Here is a 16,421-nt window from a genome sequence, read left to right as displayed (position 1 = left end):
CAGGTTTTTAATTTGTTTTTTCAGACGCTTCACCATGGTCTCTTCAAGAGTAAGAAGCCAACGAATCCCCAGATAAACATAATAATGGAAAGACCAAAGTGATGATGACCAAATAATCTGTTTTGGTGATGTTGGTTGAGGGATAAATATTGGCCAGGGCACAAGGTAGAAGACCCACTGCTCCTCAATGTGTGTTCACCTGAGAGGGCAGACAGGGCATCAGGTTAATATCTCATCTGAAAGATGGCACCTCCGACATTATTACAGAGAATGCAGGGCTTCTTTCCATCTTTACTGAAAAGGAGGATTCCTGACAGTAATTTGGGTTGGGCTTTGAACATGTGGCTTTGAGTTCAGGGTCCAACAATTTGCTGCTCACTTCTAGAAGCCGAGGTGGGACTGGGCGCTTCTTTTTTTTTAGTAAAAGTTGGGGTATAGGAGGAGATTCAAAGAGGCAGCATAGGCAGGATGATGGACAAACTGGCCTCCTTTGGCTTTGTACGATTGGACTGTACTTCAATCTAGTTTGAAAGCTATTCCAGTGTCACCAACATTACAGCTCCACACACTTTGCTGCACCTCAGACACAGAAAGGAAGCTGAACCCCAAAGTAAAGGAAATTGAGATTGCAGGAAATTTTTTCCCCCCAGTTTATTGCAGAATACTGTGAAAGAAGGAATGCTACATTGTTCTAAACAATTCTGTCAATCGGTTTTAAAACATACTGCATTAAAACATTTGCCGAAGTTGGTTTTGCCAATGTTACAGGACTGTAAACATGTACATATTTGAAAAAGGGGAAGCAAAATGTTCATAACATGTGTTTCCAGCAGGAAACCCTAAAACAAATAGTTCCATAAAACAGCGAATGCTTATTTCATCGTTCTCCCACTTGGTCTAACCTCATGCAAAGAACGCTCAATGTCCCAAAGAAAGGTATTTGAAATGTCTTTTACGAGATTAAGGAACGAAAGTATTGGCCAATGAAAGCCAAATACAAAATACGTTGGGTATCTTGAACAAAAACAATATACAGCAAGGTGAATCAGCACCTGGAGAGAGTACAGAAAGAAAGACTTGCATCTTTATGTTGCCCTTCACAATCTCCCAAAGTGCGGTCGCTGTTAAGACACACGCCCAGCTCCAACAAACAGCAACATCATAAGCTTATGTTGACAGGTGGCTCGATCAGAACTGATAAAGCAAAAAACATCCATGCACAATAATAGGTTCAGAAAGGGGAAAGTATATAAGAAAAATGAAACAAACACACAGAGGCAGTATCAAGGCAAATCATCTTATTCAAGTCAAACCATTAGAACGAACAAAGAATAAAGCATGAATAGCTAAAAATTAAAAGGGCAGATCTAAGGAAAATGGAAAAAGACAAAAAAAACCACTGCATTAATATAGCGCCTTTCACCTTCATAGGACATTTCAAAGAACTTCACAGCTATGTAATCCCTTTTGACATGGCGGTCACTGTTTTGTAGGAAGTGTGGTAACCAATGTGCACAGACAGCCACGTGCTGAATGATCGGTTATTCTCTGCTGGGAAACGTCGACTTGCAGGGTACATTTTAGCCAGAACACCAGGAGAACCCCCTGCTATTCTTTTGATAGCGTCACAGGGTCTTTTACATCCACCTGAGGAGGCAGACGAAGCCGCGGTTTATTGGTGAACGATAACGTGACTGCACTGATGCAGGATGACTTTGCCAAGTTACCAATCTGCGCTGGGATGACCAGTCTGATATCGGCCAGCTCGGTGGATGCTCCAGTTCCTGACAGCAAGAGCAGTGGCCAGAGCAAAATAATAAGCATTGAGAATCAGTCGATAAGTCAGGAGGCAAGGTGGGTGCGTAGCGGGGGAGACGTCAGCATTTGAGTATTAGACGGCAACACGAGGCCTAGGAGGAGTTGGATCATTGGCCTAGGTTCTGACAATTTGCTTTGCAGACTTTAGTAATCTTGATAACTATTGACTATACAGGATAAGACTCAGATTTAGTGGGAAAAACAGACTGCTATTAAAAGTCAAACTTCTCATGCCTAGTTTGCATTTTGGAAAAGCAGGGACATTCGCCCCCCCCCCCCCACCCCCTCTCAGAAACAGGACTGTCTACTTTGAACCAAATGGGTGACAATCTGAAACTAATCTGCTGGTTGAAACGCAACTCGTTTGGGTTGCGTTCTTAGGCACTCGTGTCTACCACCATGTGTCTGTAGATGATTGTGTTCCCTTTAAAACTGGAAGCCAGCACAAGGTGCATGTCATCGATGAGTACGAGCTGGAAGGCTCGTGGAGCTCGGATGCTCCAGTCCTGGAAGCGGCCGAAGCTCTGCTTCTCAGGGTTCCACAGGTAGACGTGGGAAAACGAGAAGTCGCTCCCCAGCACCACATACTGCCACTGCGCCACCCGGAAAGGCTGGACGATCATGGTGCCCCTTGAGGGCAGCGCCTGGACTTCGGTGAACCGCTGGTTCTCCCACCTCACCACCTTGGAGTCGCCGATGAAGCGAGACAGGCAGAGGTACACAGCCTTCTTGATTCTGAAGTGCTTCACAGCGTGGACATCCTGCATGTTGGGGATTTCGGTGAGATAGGTGAACTGCCTTTGGGCTTTGTTCCACTGGTAGACGACTGGTGTTTGGGTGCTGCTGGAGAGGATCAGCTTGGGTTTATTGTCCATCTCGACATACTCGGCGTCTGTGTCCCTGTGCCATGGGTGCAGCGAGTGGTGAGAGTAAAACCCGCCTTTGTTCCACTTGTAGATGGTGGTTGCCCCAGCCTTTGAACTGTCCGCGATGACAAAGTACCAGACCCCATCGATCGTGAACGTCTCAATGTCGTTAGGCTTGCGAATTTTGGTGGTGTCAATGTCCTGGATCTTGATGAACATCCCCCCGTAGCTGTCCCAGCGGAAGATGTGGGAGCCTCTGAACAACTGTGCCACGACAATGTACAGCTCTCCCTCGATCACCAGCGGCTTACAGTACACAGCAGCATGGGCTCCAGAAAATAAAAGGCAGCTTACTAGTCATGCTTGTAACACAGAGAAAGTTAACGTTAGAAAGTCTTTGTCCACATTTAATTCAGGCTCCCCCTTGACACACAGACACTTTACCTCTCCTCTCTTAAAGGGGAAAGGCTAAACTGTTGCGCTGCCACCTTACCCATCCTGTCGCTCTGTGATCCTACACAGTGAGTGTGGGCTGGCTATTTGAATATGGAGGACACCACAGATGAGACCGAACCTGTTCCTCACCGACTGTCTAGACATCCAACTTTAAATTGGGGATCAAAAGTGACCAAGATGGAGTTGAAGCTGCGACCATCAATGGTGGGGGGAGGGGGGAGGAAATGCACAGAACTCAGAGGGACCCAGGATTCTGCGTTCTGGGGTTGGGGCTGGTAGGTGGGCAGAAGGGCGGGGTGGGGGGGGGGTGGGTATTGGGGGGAGTGGAGTTTGTAGGTCTGGAGAAAGTCAGGGAGATTGGGAGAGCCCTTCCATGAATCAATTTCTACATAGAAAGTCAGCCCAACACCTGCGATACAGTCTGTCATCCCGAGGGAATAAGACCAGGAAGACTTCCAAACTCAGTGGAGCCTATTTCAACTTCAGGCTGCTTCATAAAAATTCTAAAGGCTTACCAGAGATGTTATCAGACTCTCTGAAGACCATTTCAACATGATCCCACATGAAGAAAGTGCAGTTCCCATTGTTTGCTTGGGCAAATGTTACATATAGGTCATCTGCGTATAGGAAGGACTCAACTGAGATAGCCTGGAATGGTAGGGTTTGATACGTAGTGAATTCTGCAAAGATAAACCAAGAATTTGTGCTATGTAAACATTTGGGCAGAACATTATGATACCAGGTCGCGATGTAACATGGCCATAGTACATACTGAGAGTCAGACTCAAAAATAGCAATCCCGTTATCACAAAGATAATCCAGCCTAATCACAATGGTAAAGCTCCCTCTACAATGATCATTTAAACACCCGTAGGGCAGGTACAACATGAGTTACATAGAAAGTAAAGTTCCCTCGACACTGTCCCCATCAAACACTCCCAGGACAGGTACAGCACAGGGTTAGATACAGAGTAAAGCTCCCTCTACACCGTCCCCATCAAACACTCCCAGGACAGGTACAGCACGGGGTTAGATACAGAGTAAAGCTCCCTCTACACCGTCCCCATCAAACACTCCCAGGGCAGGTACAGCACGGGGTTAGATACAGAGTAAAGCTCCCTCTACACCGTCCCCATCAAACACTCCCAGGACAAGTACAGCACGGGGTTAGATACAGAGTAAAGCTCCCTCTACACTGTCCCCATCAAACACTCCCAGGACAAGTACAGCACGGGGTTAGATACAGAGTAAAGGTCCCTCTGCACTGTCCCCATCAAACACTCCCAGGGCAGGTACAGCACGGGGTTAGATACAGAGTAACGCTCCCTCTACAGCGTCCCCATCAAACACTCCCAGGACAAGTACAGCACGGGGTTAGATACAGAGTAAAGCTCCCTCTACACTGTCCCCATCAAACACTCCCAGGACAGGTACAGCACGGGGTTAGATACAGAGTAAAGGTCCCTCTGCACTGTCCCCATCAAACACTCCCAGGGCAGGTACAGCACGGGGTTAGATACAGAGTAACGCTCCCTCTACAGCGTCCCCATCAAACACTCCCAGGACAGGTACAGCACGGGGTTAGATACACAGTAAATCTCCCTCTACACTGTCCCCATCAAACACTCCCAGGACAGGTACAGCACGGGGTTAGATACAGAGTAAAGCTCCCTCTACACCGTCCCCATCAAACACTCCCAGGACAGGTACAGCACGGGGTTAGATACAGAGTAAAGCTCCCTCTACACTGTCCCCATCAAACACTCCCAGGACAGGTACAGCACGGGGTTAGATACAGAGTAAAGCTCCCTCTACACCGTCCCCATCAAACACTCCCAGGACAGGTACAGCACGGGGTTAGATACAGAGTAAATCTCCCTCTACACTGTCCCCATCAAACACTCCCAGGACAGGTACAGCACGGGGTTAGATACACAGTAAATCTCCCTCTACCCTGTCCCCATCAAACACTCCCAGGACAGGTACAGCATGAGGTTAGATACAGAGTAAAGCTCCCTCTACACTGTCCCCATCAAACACTCCCAGGACAGGTGCAGCACGGGGTTAGATACACAGTAAAGCTCCCTCTATACTGTCCCCATCAAACACTCCCAGGACAGGTACAGCACAGGGTTAGATACAGAGTAAAGCTCCCTCTACACAGTCCCCATCAAACACTCCCAGGACAGGTACAGCACGGGGTTAGATACAGAGTAAAGCCCCCTCTACACTGTCCCCATCAAACACTCCCAGGACAGGTACAGCACGGGGTTGGATACAGAGTAAAGCTCCCTCTACACCGTCCCCATCAAACACTCCCAGGACAGGTACAGCACAGGGTTAGATACAGAGTAAAGCTCCCTCTACACTGTCCCCATCAAACACACCCAGGACAGGTACAGCACGGGGTTAGATACAGAGTAAAGCTCCCTCTACACTGTCCCCATCAAACACTCCCAGGGCAGGTACAGCACGGGGTTAGATACAGAGTAAAGCTCCCTCTACACTGTCCCCATCAAACACTCCCAGGACAGGTACAGCACGGGGTTAGATACAGCGTAAAGCTCCCTCTACACTGTCCCCATCAAACACTCCCAGGACAGGTACAGTACGGGGTTAGATACAGAGTAAAGCTCCCTCTACACTGTCCCCATCAAACACTCCCAGGACAAGTACAGCACGGGGTTAGATATAGAGTAAAGGTCCCTCTGCACTGTCCCCATCAAACACTCCCAGGACAGGTACAGCACGGGGTTGGATACAGAGTAAAGCTCCCTCTACACTGTCCCCATCAAACACTCCCAGGACAGGTACAGCACGGGGTTAGATACAGAGTAAAGCTCCCTCTACACTGTCCCCATCAAATACTCCCAGGACAGGTACAGCACGGGGTTAGATACAGAGTAAATCTCCCTCTACACTGTCCCCATCAAACACTCCCAGGACAGGTACAGCATGAGGTTAGATACAGAGTAAAGCTCCCTCTACACTGTCCCCATCAAACACTCCCAGGACAGGTACAGCACGGGGTTAGATACAGAGTAAAGCTCCCTCTACACTGTCCCCATCAAACACTCTCAGGACAGGTATAGCACGGGGTTAGATACACAGTAAATCTCCCTCTACACTGTCCCCATCAAACACTCCCAGGACAGGTATAGCACGGGGTTAGATACACAGTAAATCTCCCTCTACACTGTCCCCATCAAACACTCCCAGGACAGGTACAGCACGGGGTTAGATACACAGTAAATCTCCCTCTACACTGTCCCCATCAAACACACCCAGGACAGGTACAGCACGGGGTTAGATACAGAGTAAAGCTCCATCTGCACCGTCCCCATCAAACACTCCCAGGACAGGTACAGCACGGGGTTAGATACAGAGTAAAGCTCCCTCTACACTGTCCGCATCAAACACTCCCAGGACAGGTACAGCACGGGGTTAGATACAGAGTAAAGCTCCCTCTACACCGTCCCCACCAAACACTCCCAGGACAGGTACAGCACGGGGTTAGATACAGAGTAAAGCTCCCTCTACACTGTCTCCATCAAACACTCCCAGGACAGGTACAGCACGGGGTTAGATACAGAGTAAAGCTCCCTCTACACTGACCCCATCAAACACTCCCAGGACAGGTACAGCACGGGGTTAGATACAGAGTGAGGATCCCTCTACACGGTCCCATCTACCACTTGGATTGACTTTGAAAGTAACTTGGGGCTGATCACCACAGCCAACTGTCCTTGGATTGTCCTGTCTTTCTCAATATTGATGAATTGAATGAATTGAAATGCCAGTAGCAGTGCTGCTGGGATTAATCTAAATGAGAGTGAACTCAGTGAGCCCCTCAGATACCACTGACGATAAGGAAGGGGTAATCAACCTGGAATCAGTCAAGGTATTTGAAACAGTTTACAAATAGAGCATTGGGTGCCAACCTGTTCTGATACAGTCAAAGTCCTTGATTGGCAGATGGCTTATCCTGACATTCTGATATTCATTTGGGCTGGTACAGTACACAGGAGCGACTGTTGTGTTGGTCGTCTGTAGCCATTCTATCAGCCATTTTACTTTACAATCACAATGGAAAGCATTCCCACGGAGATCCCTGCAAAGGGTTAAGAGTTACAGGGTGTGTTATGCAAAAAAATAGTTTGCTTGAATACACACGTTTGAAAGATTTAGTCAGCTGAATTAGCAACAGCATAAAACCAGTGTAAGAGCATTTGTGGTGTGTTCCTCGAGAGAATCGTTCCAGAGATAGACAGGAAGGATTACTATTATTAGGAAGGGAACTAGGCAAGTGCGGTCCTAACCAGTAGAGAGAAGTTGGCGGAGGATGGTGTCACTAACCAGGCTAAAGGCTGCAGACAGATCGAGAAGGATAGGAATCACAGTCACACAGGATAACATTTCTGTCTTTGAGAAAGGATGATGCTGTGCTATAGCAGGAGGCGGGACCCTGATCAGAAGGAGTTACCAGAATGATGGACATGAATTTGAGGTGGTGGTGGTGGTGGTGGGGGAGCGAAAAGTTATACAAAGGCTTCAGAGAAACTGAGATTGTGGGCAGATGACCCACAGCAGCTGAAAGAGTGAGCCCCTCGGTAATGGACATTCCTGGAATCCTAACTTGCTTCATTGCCTTTTGAAATGGGGGAACATTTGCCAGAGCTTTTCCTGAACTTGGTCAAAGTGATTTGCTTGTTCCATTGATCTTTTTTTGCCTCCCCAGGCTTTTCTCACTGCCCTGTGTGGGCAAACTGGTGCACAAGCTTTCACTTTCTACTGAATGGGGTGAACCTGCAGGCAGTGCCTAGAGGAAGACTGCAAGCGACCGTTTTGATTCAGAATATTACATTAGGATTGAAACAGTGCCTTTATATTTGACATTTATTGCTTATCCTTGACCTTCCAAAATTCTCTCGAGGTAGAATTTTGTTCTCAAATATTAGCAGCTGAATATGGCAAGATTGCATCCCACAATTTCACTCCATATCTCAGCTTTGCAAATGAAATACTGCGATCATCTTCAAACTGTGAATAAACAACTCACTCACAAATGTGTCAAAACATGAAGATCCATGAAGATGTCTCTGGGAAGTGTCAGCAGATTGTTGTTTCCCAATGATCTGGAAAGGAAAAAGTATCAAATGATTAAATATTGCACCATCGAGAAACAAGAAATAATGTTTTTTTAAAATTTATTCTTTCAGGGGATCTGAGCGTCACTGGCTAGACCAGCATTTATTGCCCCTCCCTAATTGCCCTTGAGAAGGTGGTGGTGAGCTGCTTTCTTGAACCGCTGCAGTCCATGTGGTGTAGGTACACCCACAGTGCTGTTAGGGAGGGAGTTCCAGGATTTTGACCCAGTGACAGTGAAGGAACGGCCGATATATTTCCAAGTCAGGATGGTGAGTCACTTGGAGAGGTACTTCCAGGTGGTGGTGCTCCCATCTATCTGCTGCCCTTGTCCTTCTAGATGGCAGCAGTTGTGGGTTTAGAAGGTGCTGTCTAAGGAGCCTTGGTGAGCTCCTACAGTGCACCTTGTAGATGGTACACACTGCTGCTACTGTGCATCGGTGGTGGAGGGACTGAATGTTTGTGTATGGGATGCCGATCAAGTGGGCTGCTTTGTCCTGGACAGTGTCTAGCTTCTTGTGGGAGCTGCTGTCATCCAGGCAAGTGGAAAGTATCCCATCACACTCCTGACTTGTGCCTTGTAGATGGCACTCACATGCCAACCATGTTCACTATTTATAATATTGCTAAGTTTTGTATCATCCTTAAACTTCAAAATTGAACTCCTTATATCCAAGCCCAGGTCGTTTATATTGAACAAGGAAAATACTACTTCCAATACTGATCCCTGGTGGCATAACCTTTAAATGAGAGCCAGGCCATTCAGGGCTAATGTCAAAAAGCACAACAGGTAGTGGAAATCTGGAACAATTTGTGGGTGCTGGGACAATTAGAGCATTCAAGATTGAGACTGATAGACTTGTTAGGTAGGGAAATCAGGGTTAGAGCAGGGGTCAGTAAATGAAATTGAGGTACCAACGTCTAACTGTCTGGCGGAATAGCTCCATGGGCTGAATGGCCATCTCTTGGTGAACAGCAGATGAATTAATCACCTTGGAAACACAACAAGGCTGCAGCAGTGTAGAGCTCACTTTTAACAGGTTTCCCCCGAGATTCAAGAAGCAATAAATGACACCAGATTATTGCTTGGGCTGACAACTGGCAAGTAACATTCATGCCACACAAGTGCCAGGCAATGACGATCTCCAACAAGAGAAAATCTAACCATCTCCCCTTGGCATTCAATGGCATTTCCTTTGCTGAATCCCCCCACTATCAACATCCTGGGGGTTACCATTGACCAGAAACTGAGCTGGACCAGCCATATAAATACTGTGGCTACAAGAGCAGGTCAGAGGCTGGGAATTCTGCAGCAAGTAACTCACCTCCTGACTCCCCAAAGCCTGTCCACCATCTACAAGGCACAAGTCAGGAGTGTGATGGAATACTCTCCACTTGCCTGGATGAGTGCAGCTCCCACAACACTCAAGAAGCTTGACACCATCCAGGACAAAGCAGACACTTGATCACTTGATTGGCATCACATCCACCACCTTAACCATTCACTTCCTCCACCACCAATGCACAGTGGCAGCAGTGTGTACCATCCACAAGATGCACCACAGCAACTTACCAAGGCTCCTTCAGCAGCACTTTCCAAACGCATGACCTCCACCACCTGGAAGGACAAAGGTAGCAAACACATGGGAACATCACCACCTGGAAGCTCTCGTCCAAGTCACTCACCATCCTGACTTTGGACTATATCGCCGTTCCTTCACTGTCGCTGCGTCAAAATCCTGGAACTCCCTCCCTAACAGCATTGTGGGTGTACCTACACCACATGGACTACAGGGATTTAAGTGGCAGCTCACCACCACCTTCTCAAGGGCAACTAGGAATGGGCAGCGAATGCCAGAGCCTGCGAGATTCTATGCCAGCAGCAAGTGAGTACATTCTGCACAGTGGGAGAGCAATCGGAGACAGGCAAGCAGTAACTAATGGTCCCCAACTGAGGTTCACCCATAACAGAACAATCTTCATTCCTTACTGACTGTTCCATTGTTTCTAAGCCCAGGGTAAGTGAGTCATTGATCATGGAAAGACTTACAGGTGGTTGAGAGACTTGAGCCCTCGGAAGGTGTATTTGGAGAGTGATTGGATGTTGTTGTTCTCTATAAATCTATGGATACACAAAGAGAGGGCAGAGTTCAGCACAAACATTCATCCTTAGAGCTGGGTAAAGCAATGTAAAAAGGTAGCAGAGACTTACAGATACTGGAGGTGAGATAAGCCATTGAATGCATCATTTCCGATCAGGTTGAAGGTGTTTGAATTCAGCAAGCTGAGGGAAGAGGGAGGATAGAACAAAATCACCAGGGCCTTGCGATCATTTCCTTCTTCAAACTATGAGGCAATTGTTATCTGATGCACACCCTCCCTCACTCTAAGCTACAGGTTTTGCCTCTCTCTCTGCAGTCAAAAGAGACTTTAACCAGACGCAGAATTTTTCACATTTTTATAAGGTTATCTGTAGTGTGTGTGAGGTTGTTCAATGTTTATCTGGACCTCATTAAGCCTTTATTCAGCTCATTAAATGTAGTTCATATTTGAATGTGAGCATGCTATTGCTGCTTGCTAATGGAGGCACAGCTTACCCATGCTCCTCAGCGAGTGTGAAACTGCTCTATAACTGACAGTGATTATATGGTGACAGTGTGGTGCCTTCACCATTCTAGACGTTCCGTCATATCCCTTAGTGGCTGTCAAACTGTCAGAGGCCAGGTTGTGGAGGGAGGTCGGGAGCCTCATGGTGGGATTGGAGGCCTCGAAGGAGTAAGGTTGTGGGAAGGGAGCCTGATCCGCAAAGGCTCCTTGGGCAGGCACCAGCAGCCAGCAGACAGACAGAAAAGTAATCACCTCCTGAATCTGCCGAGCACTCACCTCGATGAAGCTGCCAGGTTTTCTGTTGCACGGGCAACATGACCATCCAGAGTTAGAGCTGTAAAGCTGAATGGCAACTGAAGGAGGCTGGCAGCCTCACTAATTCTACAAACAGTTTCGAATCTTCCATTGGGTTGGTTGATCAGCCTCAGTTGGAGCTGGAAATGGCGGGGAGGGGGGGGTCTTGCAGGCGGGTTCGGATCGGGAAACAGATCACTCAGGCTTTACCCTCCCCACCCACCACAAACCCAGCTGCACATGTTGAGGTTGCAAATTTGCCCGCCAAATGGGTCAGACAAGTAAGGTAACAAAAACAAGCCAGAACAAAAGACAGATAAAGTCAACATGGACCCAAGCAAATTCTCCAAATACCTGGTTTAAACTCCCACCATTATACTTTGCCAACCATTATTGCTAAAGATTCAAGAGAGAAACCCAATGTAAGATATTGGAAAATTGATCTACTAATGCAATGAGCTGAGTGGTTCTGCTAATGCCCTAAGCTAAGTGGGCTGAATGGTCTCATTCTGTGATGCTTTGACTCTGTAACTTATGACTGATCCCAGGTCCTGTGGTGCAGAGGGTAGTGTCCCTGCCACTCTGAGGCAGAAGCTCCAGGTTCGTGTCCCACTCCAGGTCTTGATGGCCAAGGAAGGTGCGTTCATAACGTGGTCAAATGGGATGAGTGTTGACCTGTAAATCCTTCCATCACACACCAATGGGAGGCGGTAAGAGCAGGAGAGAGTCCTGGTCAGCTGCGTGATGGAAAGAACATCGGGGCCTCTTTCCATAGCTCCAGGCTACCACATGCATGCAAACGTGTATGTTGCCATAGCAACTCGGACTCCATGGTTGGGGGGGTGGGGGGGGCCTTCGGTGGCTGGATGGCCTCCGTGGATCAAACTGGTGCCAACAGGTTTGACCCTCGTTCCGGCTGGGGTGGATTACCCCTGGGCCTCCTTGCCCTGCTGGTGCTGGAGGTCACCGCACAGTGAGTCAGACCCGCTTTCAGCTGGAGAGCTGAAGAAGAGCTTGATGACCATCAGAAAAACTGACCATTGAATTCCATAGCTGAAACTCACCGACATTCAGTCTACTCAAGGCGAGAGATTTATTGGGAGTCCCGTTGAGTTTCCCCTGTTGGCCAGGGTAAGGACTCCAGCAAGGTAACACCGGATCTCCCAGTTTGAACCTTTTTCCCCAGGGTTGCCTTGGGATTTTTTAACAAATCTTCCCGAGACAAACACTTGCCCTACCCATGATGTAGACACTGAGGAAGCCGGAGAGTGTCTTTGGGAGGTTGCTTATGGTTTTATGGTCAGTAGGGTTCAGGCCAGAATGATGTTTGAGTTGAGGAACCACTTAATCTTAGTTCCCAGAGGAGGGTGGAAATGAATGTTTATCTAATATTGTCAAATAAAACACAACACATCTGTGTAGGTGCTCACATACTGGTATCAAAAATAGTGTTACTGCACAAGCAACTTGACTAAAACCTAAATAATTTCCAGATCTCATTGACCCAAGTATACCCAACTTATCTTTGACTTTAGGGCCAGACATAGGCCTGAGACCAGGCCAATTCATCCAATTTCATTGCTGATTTTCCTTGTTTGAATTCTGAAGACTGAAGATTTGGAAAGAGCTATTCTTCACACTATTGCTTCATTGATGGGGGCAACTTTGAAATGAGAAAGCCAAGGCCTGTTAGTTTCTGCAGCTTGAGGGATGCACAGATAGATGAGGACATGGAAAATTGGATATATGATCCACAAAGACAAAAGCTTGGGCAAGCATGAAGTACAAAAACATGGAATTCCCCATTCTGTACTTACAGGAATTGTAGGGTTCGAAGGTGGGAAAAGGCACATTCAGGAATTTGACTGAATTTTGCATTCACAAAAGTTCTGGAAGAGCAAAATTGACAGAAGGTTGAATAATGCATGCTGGACTGTAACTCAATAATGAAAATGCTCTTTCAACACACGGTATAATTTTATTTGAGGAAACATTGGTTTTCAAATTCCCATCCCTGACTCAGTCTCACAGTCAGAAGGTGCTGGGTTCAAGCCTGAAACTCAGGATTGAGGGAGTGATGCTCGCATTGGTACCTGTTCTGTCATTTAATGTTTTTTTCCAAACAGCACATCAGAGAATGTGTGATATGAAATGTACACTCTACGTATATTGATGTACTTCAGCCACATTCTGAATGAAAAGAAATTGAACTGCATTACACATTATGTGATGTTAAATTGGAATTGTCATGCAAGGTACCTGAGCATCTCTAATGAATAACATTATTTTTTGTGAAAACAAAAGTACACTAGCAGAGTATCATCCTTTGGGTTATGTGTTCTTGTGAATAATAATCCCTCAAAGAACAGCAACAATACAGATTATCTGGACATCTGGAACAGCATGATTTAGGTACAGAATAAAGCTCCCTCTACACTGTTTCCATCAAACACTCAATGCCAGGTACAGCACTGGGTTAGATACACAGTAAAGCTCCTTCTACACTGTCCCATTAAACACTCCCAGGATAGGTACAGCACAGGATTAGATACAGAGTAAAGCTCCCTCTACACTGTCCCCATCAAACACTCCCAGGACAGGTATAGCATGGGGTTAGATACAGAGTAAAGATCCCTGTACACTGTCCCCATCAAACACTCCCAGGACAGATACTGCACAGGGTTAAATACAGAGTAAAGCTCCCTTTACACTGTTCCCATCAAACACTCCCAGGACAGGTATAGCACAGGGTTAGATACAGAGTAAAGCTCCCTCTACACTGTCCCCATCAAACACTCGGATTGCATTTTAATTTAACCTGCAGCTCGATGCTGAGTACTAATTGTCTGTGGATTGTTCTGTCTCGCTTATCCTCATAGAAACAAACTCTAAAGCATCTGTTCAGACAGACTGCAAAAGCAATCTATCTGCTTGACCTGAATACAGAACAGGAGCACACAGAAATCTGGCTCACAATCTGCAGCACTGTTTGTTGGATTGAGAGACATCACTTAGTGCATTTAAATTTGTTGGTAAACTATTAGCTGAACTACAGAGTGTCTGGTCATTAAATCAACTCTGTTAAAGATAACATCCCTGGGATGAGGTCAAAGTCACTCTAGCCCTTTAACATATTGGCTGCACCTATCTGAATTAGCTTATCCATCATGACAGCTCATATTTTACTCATTCCCAAAACAGCTCTTACTCCAGTAACAGTATCTGCTGCTATATAATCCACCTCTGTGACTAACTAACTTCCTATTTATACAAGCCTTGCTGCACATTAGGGGCACTACAGGGAAAATAATAGTTTATACCCAATAACACAGCATTATTATATAATATATTCAGGAGTGTTAAACACAGTAACACAGTGTGTTATTATATAATATATACAGGAATGTTATATACCAGTCCTACAGAAAAAGATAATACTAAATTATTCAGTTCTTATTCACTGTTAGCCATCATGGTTGCTTTTCTTCTTAATTATAACACCATATTCTAAGCAGTGTCTTGAAGTCCATCATCTTGCATTATTAAAATGCACAGTAGTCATGCCTCAACTTTGAGTCCTTGACTTAACCTTATCTCTTACCCTTCTCAAAGTTGCACAGTGATCTCAGCCTTTAACCCAGGCATCTCTAACATGGAATACAAAAAAAAAGTCCCTATTTTACTTCAGTGACCGAGGCGGTGCGCGGGGTGGGGGTGGGGTGGGGTAAAATGTAGGTACAGAAATCTGAAGAAACAGTAAAAACAAAAGTAATATTAACCATTCGAGTGCTGTGATGATCAAAAAAAAAGCTAATCTCATTTTTAATTCTTGATTGAATTCTCTGCAGAAATTGTTGGGCAATTTATGTTTCATGTCTCTCATTTTACTCCTAACCCTGGAAAATTGAGCCGGGTCTCATCGTTCTCAGTCACTCGCCTTTGAGTTTAAATCAAGTGAGCTTAACTGTGATGCTTCCCACAGTCGACCAGCTTCCACCGCTCCACTGTCCAGCCTGATGTATGAGGGATGTCCCTATTGAAACAGAGGGTGTGGGCCCCTCAAACCCTCAGGAGACAAGGAAGAAAATAAATCCTGAATGGAAGCGATCATTTTTTTTTAAATATATATCAGATATTGAACAAGAGACTCAGAAAGAACAGTAGACCGATGGGAGAGGTTGTCCCTAAATGGTTCCAAGCGTCCCTCTGCTTCACACAGGACCGGCTAGCTGCCAGTGTGATATCATTAGCCCGAGCACATCCCGTCATCAACTTTAGCTTTACTTACAAGGAGATCAAGTTCTCAGCAAAGGTTTGTGGGATGGATTTCGAGGCCACACAGAACGCACTGTCCTTGGTGCAGGAGCAGGACGTGGGACATTTGGAGTCCTTGGGCCACTTCTTTGACTCCACTGAGAGGCACAGGCAGAGGATCCAAAGCAGGGACATCGCTGCCGGCACCCACCGCTTGGAAGTGCCGCTCTCAGGCACGCTCATCCTGCCAAACGGTTGTGCTGCTGAAGAGAGCAATCCGAGCCTTTCATACAGATTAAATGTTTTCTCTTTGCTTCCTGGCTTTGAGTGGGGGGGCGGGGGGGGGGGGGAGGTGGGGGAGTTGGTTGTGTCTCAATGGCTGTGACCCATTTCACATTCAGATCTGGCCACTTTGTTGACGTGTCTTCCTGAATACCAATGCCTTTGCTTACAAGCGTCAAGGTTTTAACCCTACCATCTCCCCCCACCCCGCCCCCTCCCCCTCCCCCTCCCTCTCCCTCCTCCCTCCTCCCTCCCTCCATCTGAGGCGAACTCGCAGCTCTTTGTCAGTAATTAGGCAAATCGAAAGGGGAGTTAAGTGTTGGAACTGATGTCAGGCACATCAATGGGGTCGATTGTTCAATAAGCGAGGTCATGTGCCGGGAGCTGAAGATCGTGGGGCTTGACAGCACTGAACCTGTCACACACACACACACAACACACACACAGCCTGGCCAAAAAATCACAGCTCAGAAAGGAGACGCAGGCGTTACCAAAGCTGCATCCTCTGCAATGGGAGCAACCTCACTCCCAGGGCTGCACTGCTGGTAAAAAGCCTCCACAGGGCCTCTGGCTGGAGGGAAACCATTCACTTCTGTGTCTTTGCTGAGATTCTCAGTCTTGTGCGTTACTGCACTCTTGAGTCCACAGACACACACGCACTCACTCACCGCCATCTCATGGCTCGATGTGTCTCAGTTG

The 16,421-nt window shown here is 46.8% G+C and overlaps 1 protein-coding gene across 1 annotated transcript; it reads right to left on the bottom strand.

The window, feature by feature from the left end:
- Positions 1-647: 647 nt before the first annotated feature.
- lgi3 (leucine-rich repeat LGI family, member 3) lies at positions 648-15,716 on the bottom strand. Its single transcript, XM_041209054.1, has 8 exons — positions 15,475-15,716; positions 13,004-13,075; positions 10,498-10,569; positions 10,336-10,407; positions 8,204-8,275; positions 7,082-7,251; positions 3,656-3,820; positions 648-3,013 (listed from the first exon to the last, which is right to left on the bottom strand). Exons 1-8 carry the CDS (start codon positions 15,681-15,683, stop codon positions 2,196-2,198), a joined length of 1,650 nt encoding a protein of 549 aa, XP_041064988.1. The 5' UTR covers positions 15,684-15,716; the 3' UTR covers positions 648-2,195.
- Positions 15,717-16,421: the final 705 nt, after the last annotated feature.

The sequence above is a fragment of the Carcharodon carcharias genome, chromosome 17 (genome assembly GCF_017639515.1).
Source record: "Carcharodon carcharias isolate sCarCar2 chromosome 17, sCarCar2.pri, whole genome shotgun sequence".
In the NCBI taxonomy this organism is placed as follows: domain Eukaryota; kingdom Metazoa; phylum Chordata; class Chondrichthyes; order Lamniformes; family Lamnidae; genus Carcharodon; species Carcharodon carcharias.
This window is presented reverse-complemented; position numbering and strand designations above follow the sequence as displayed.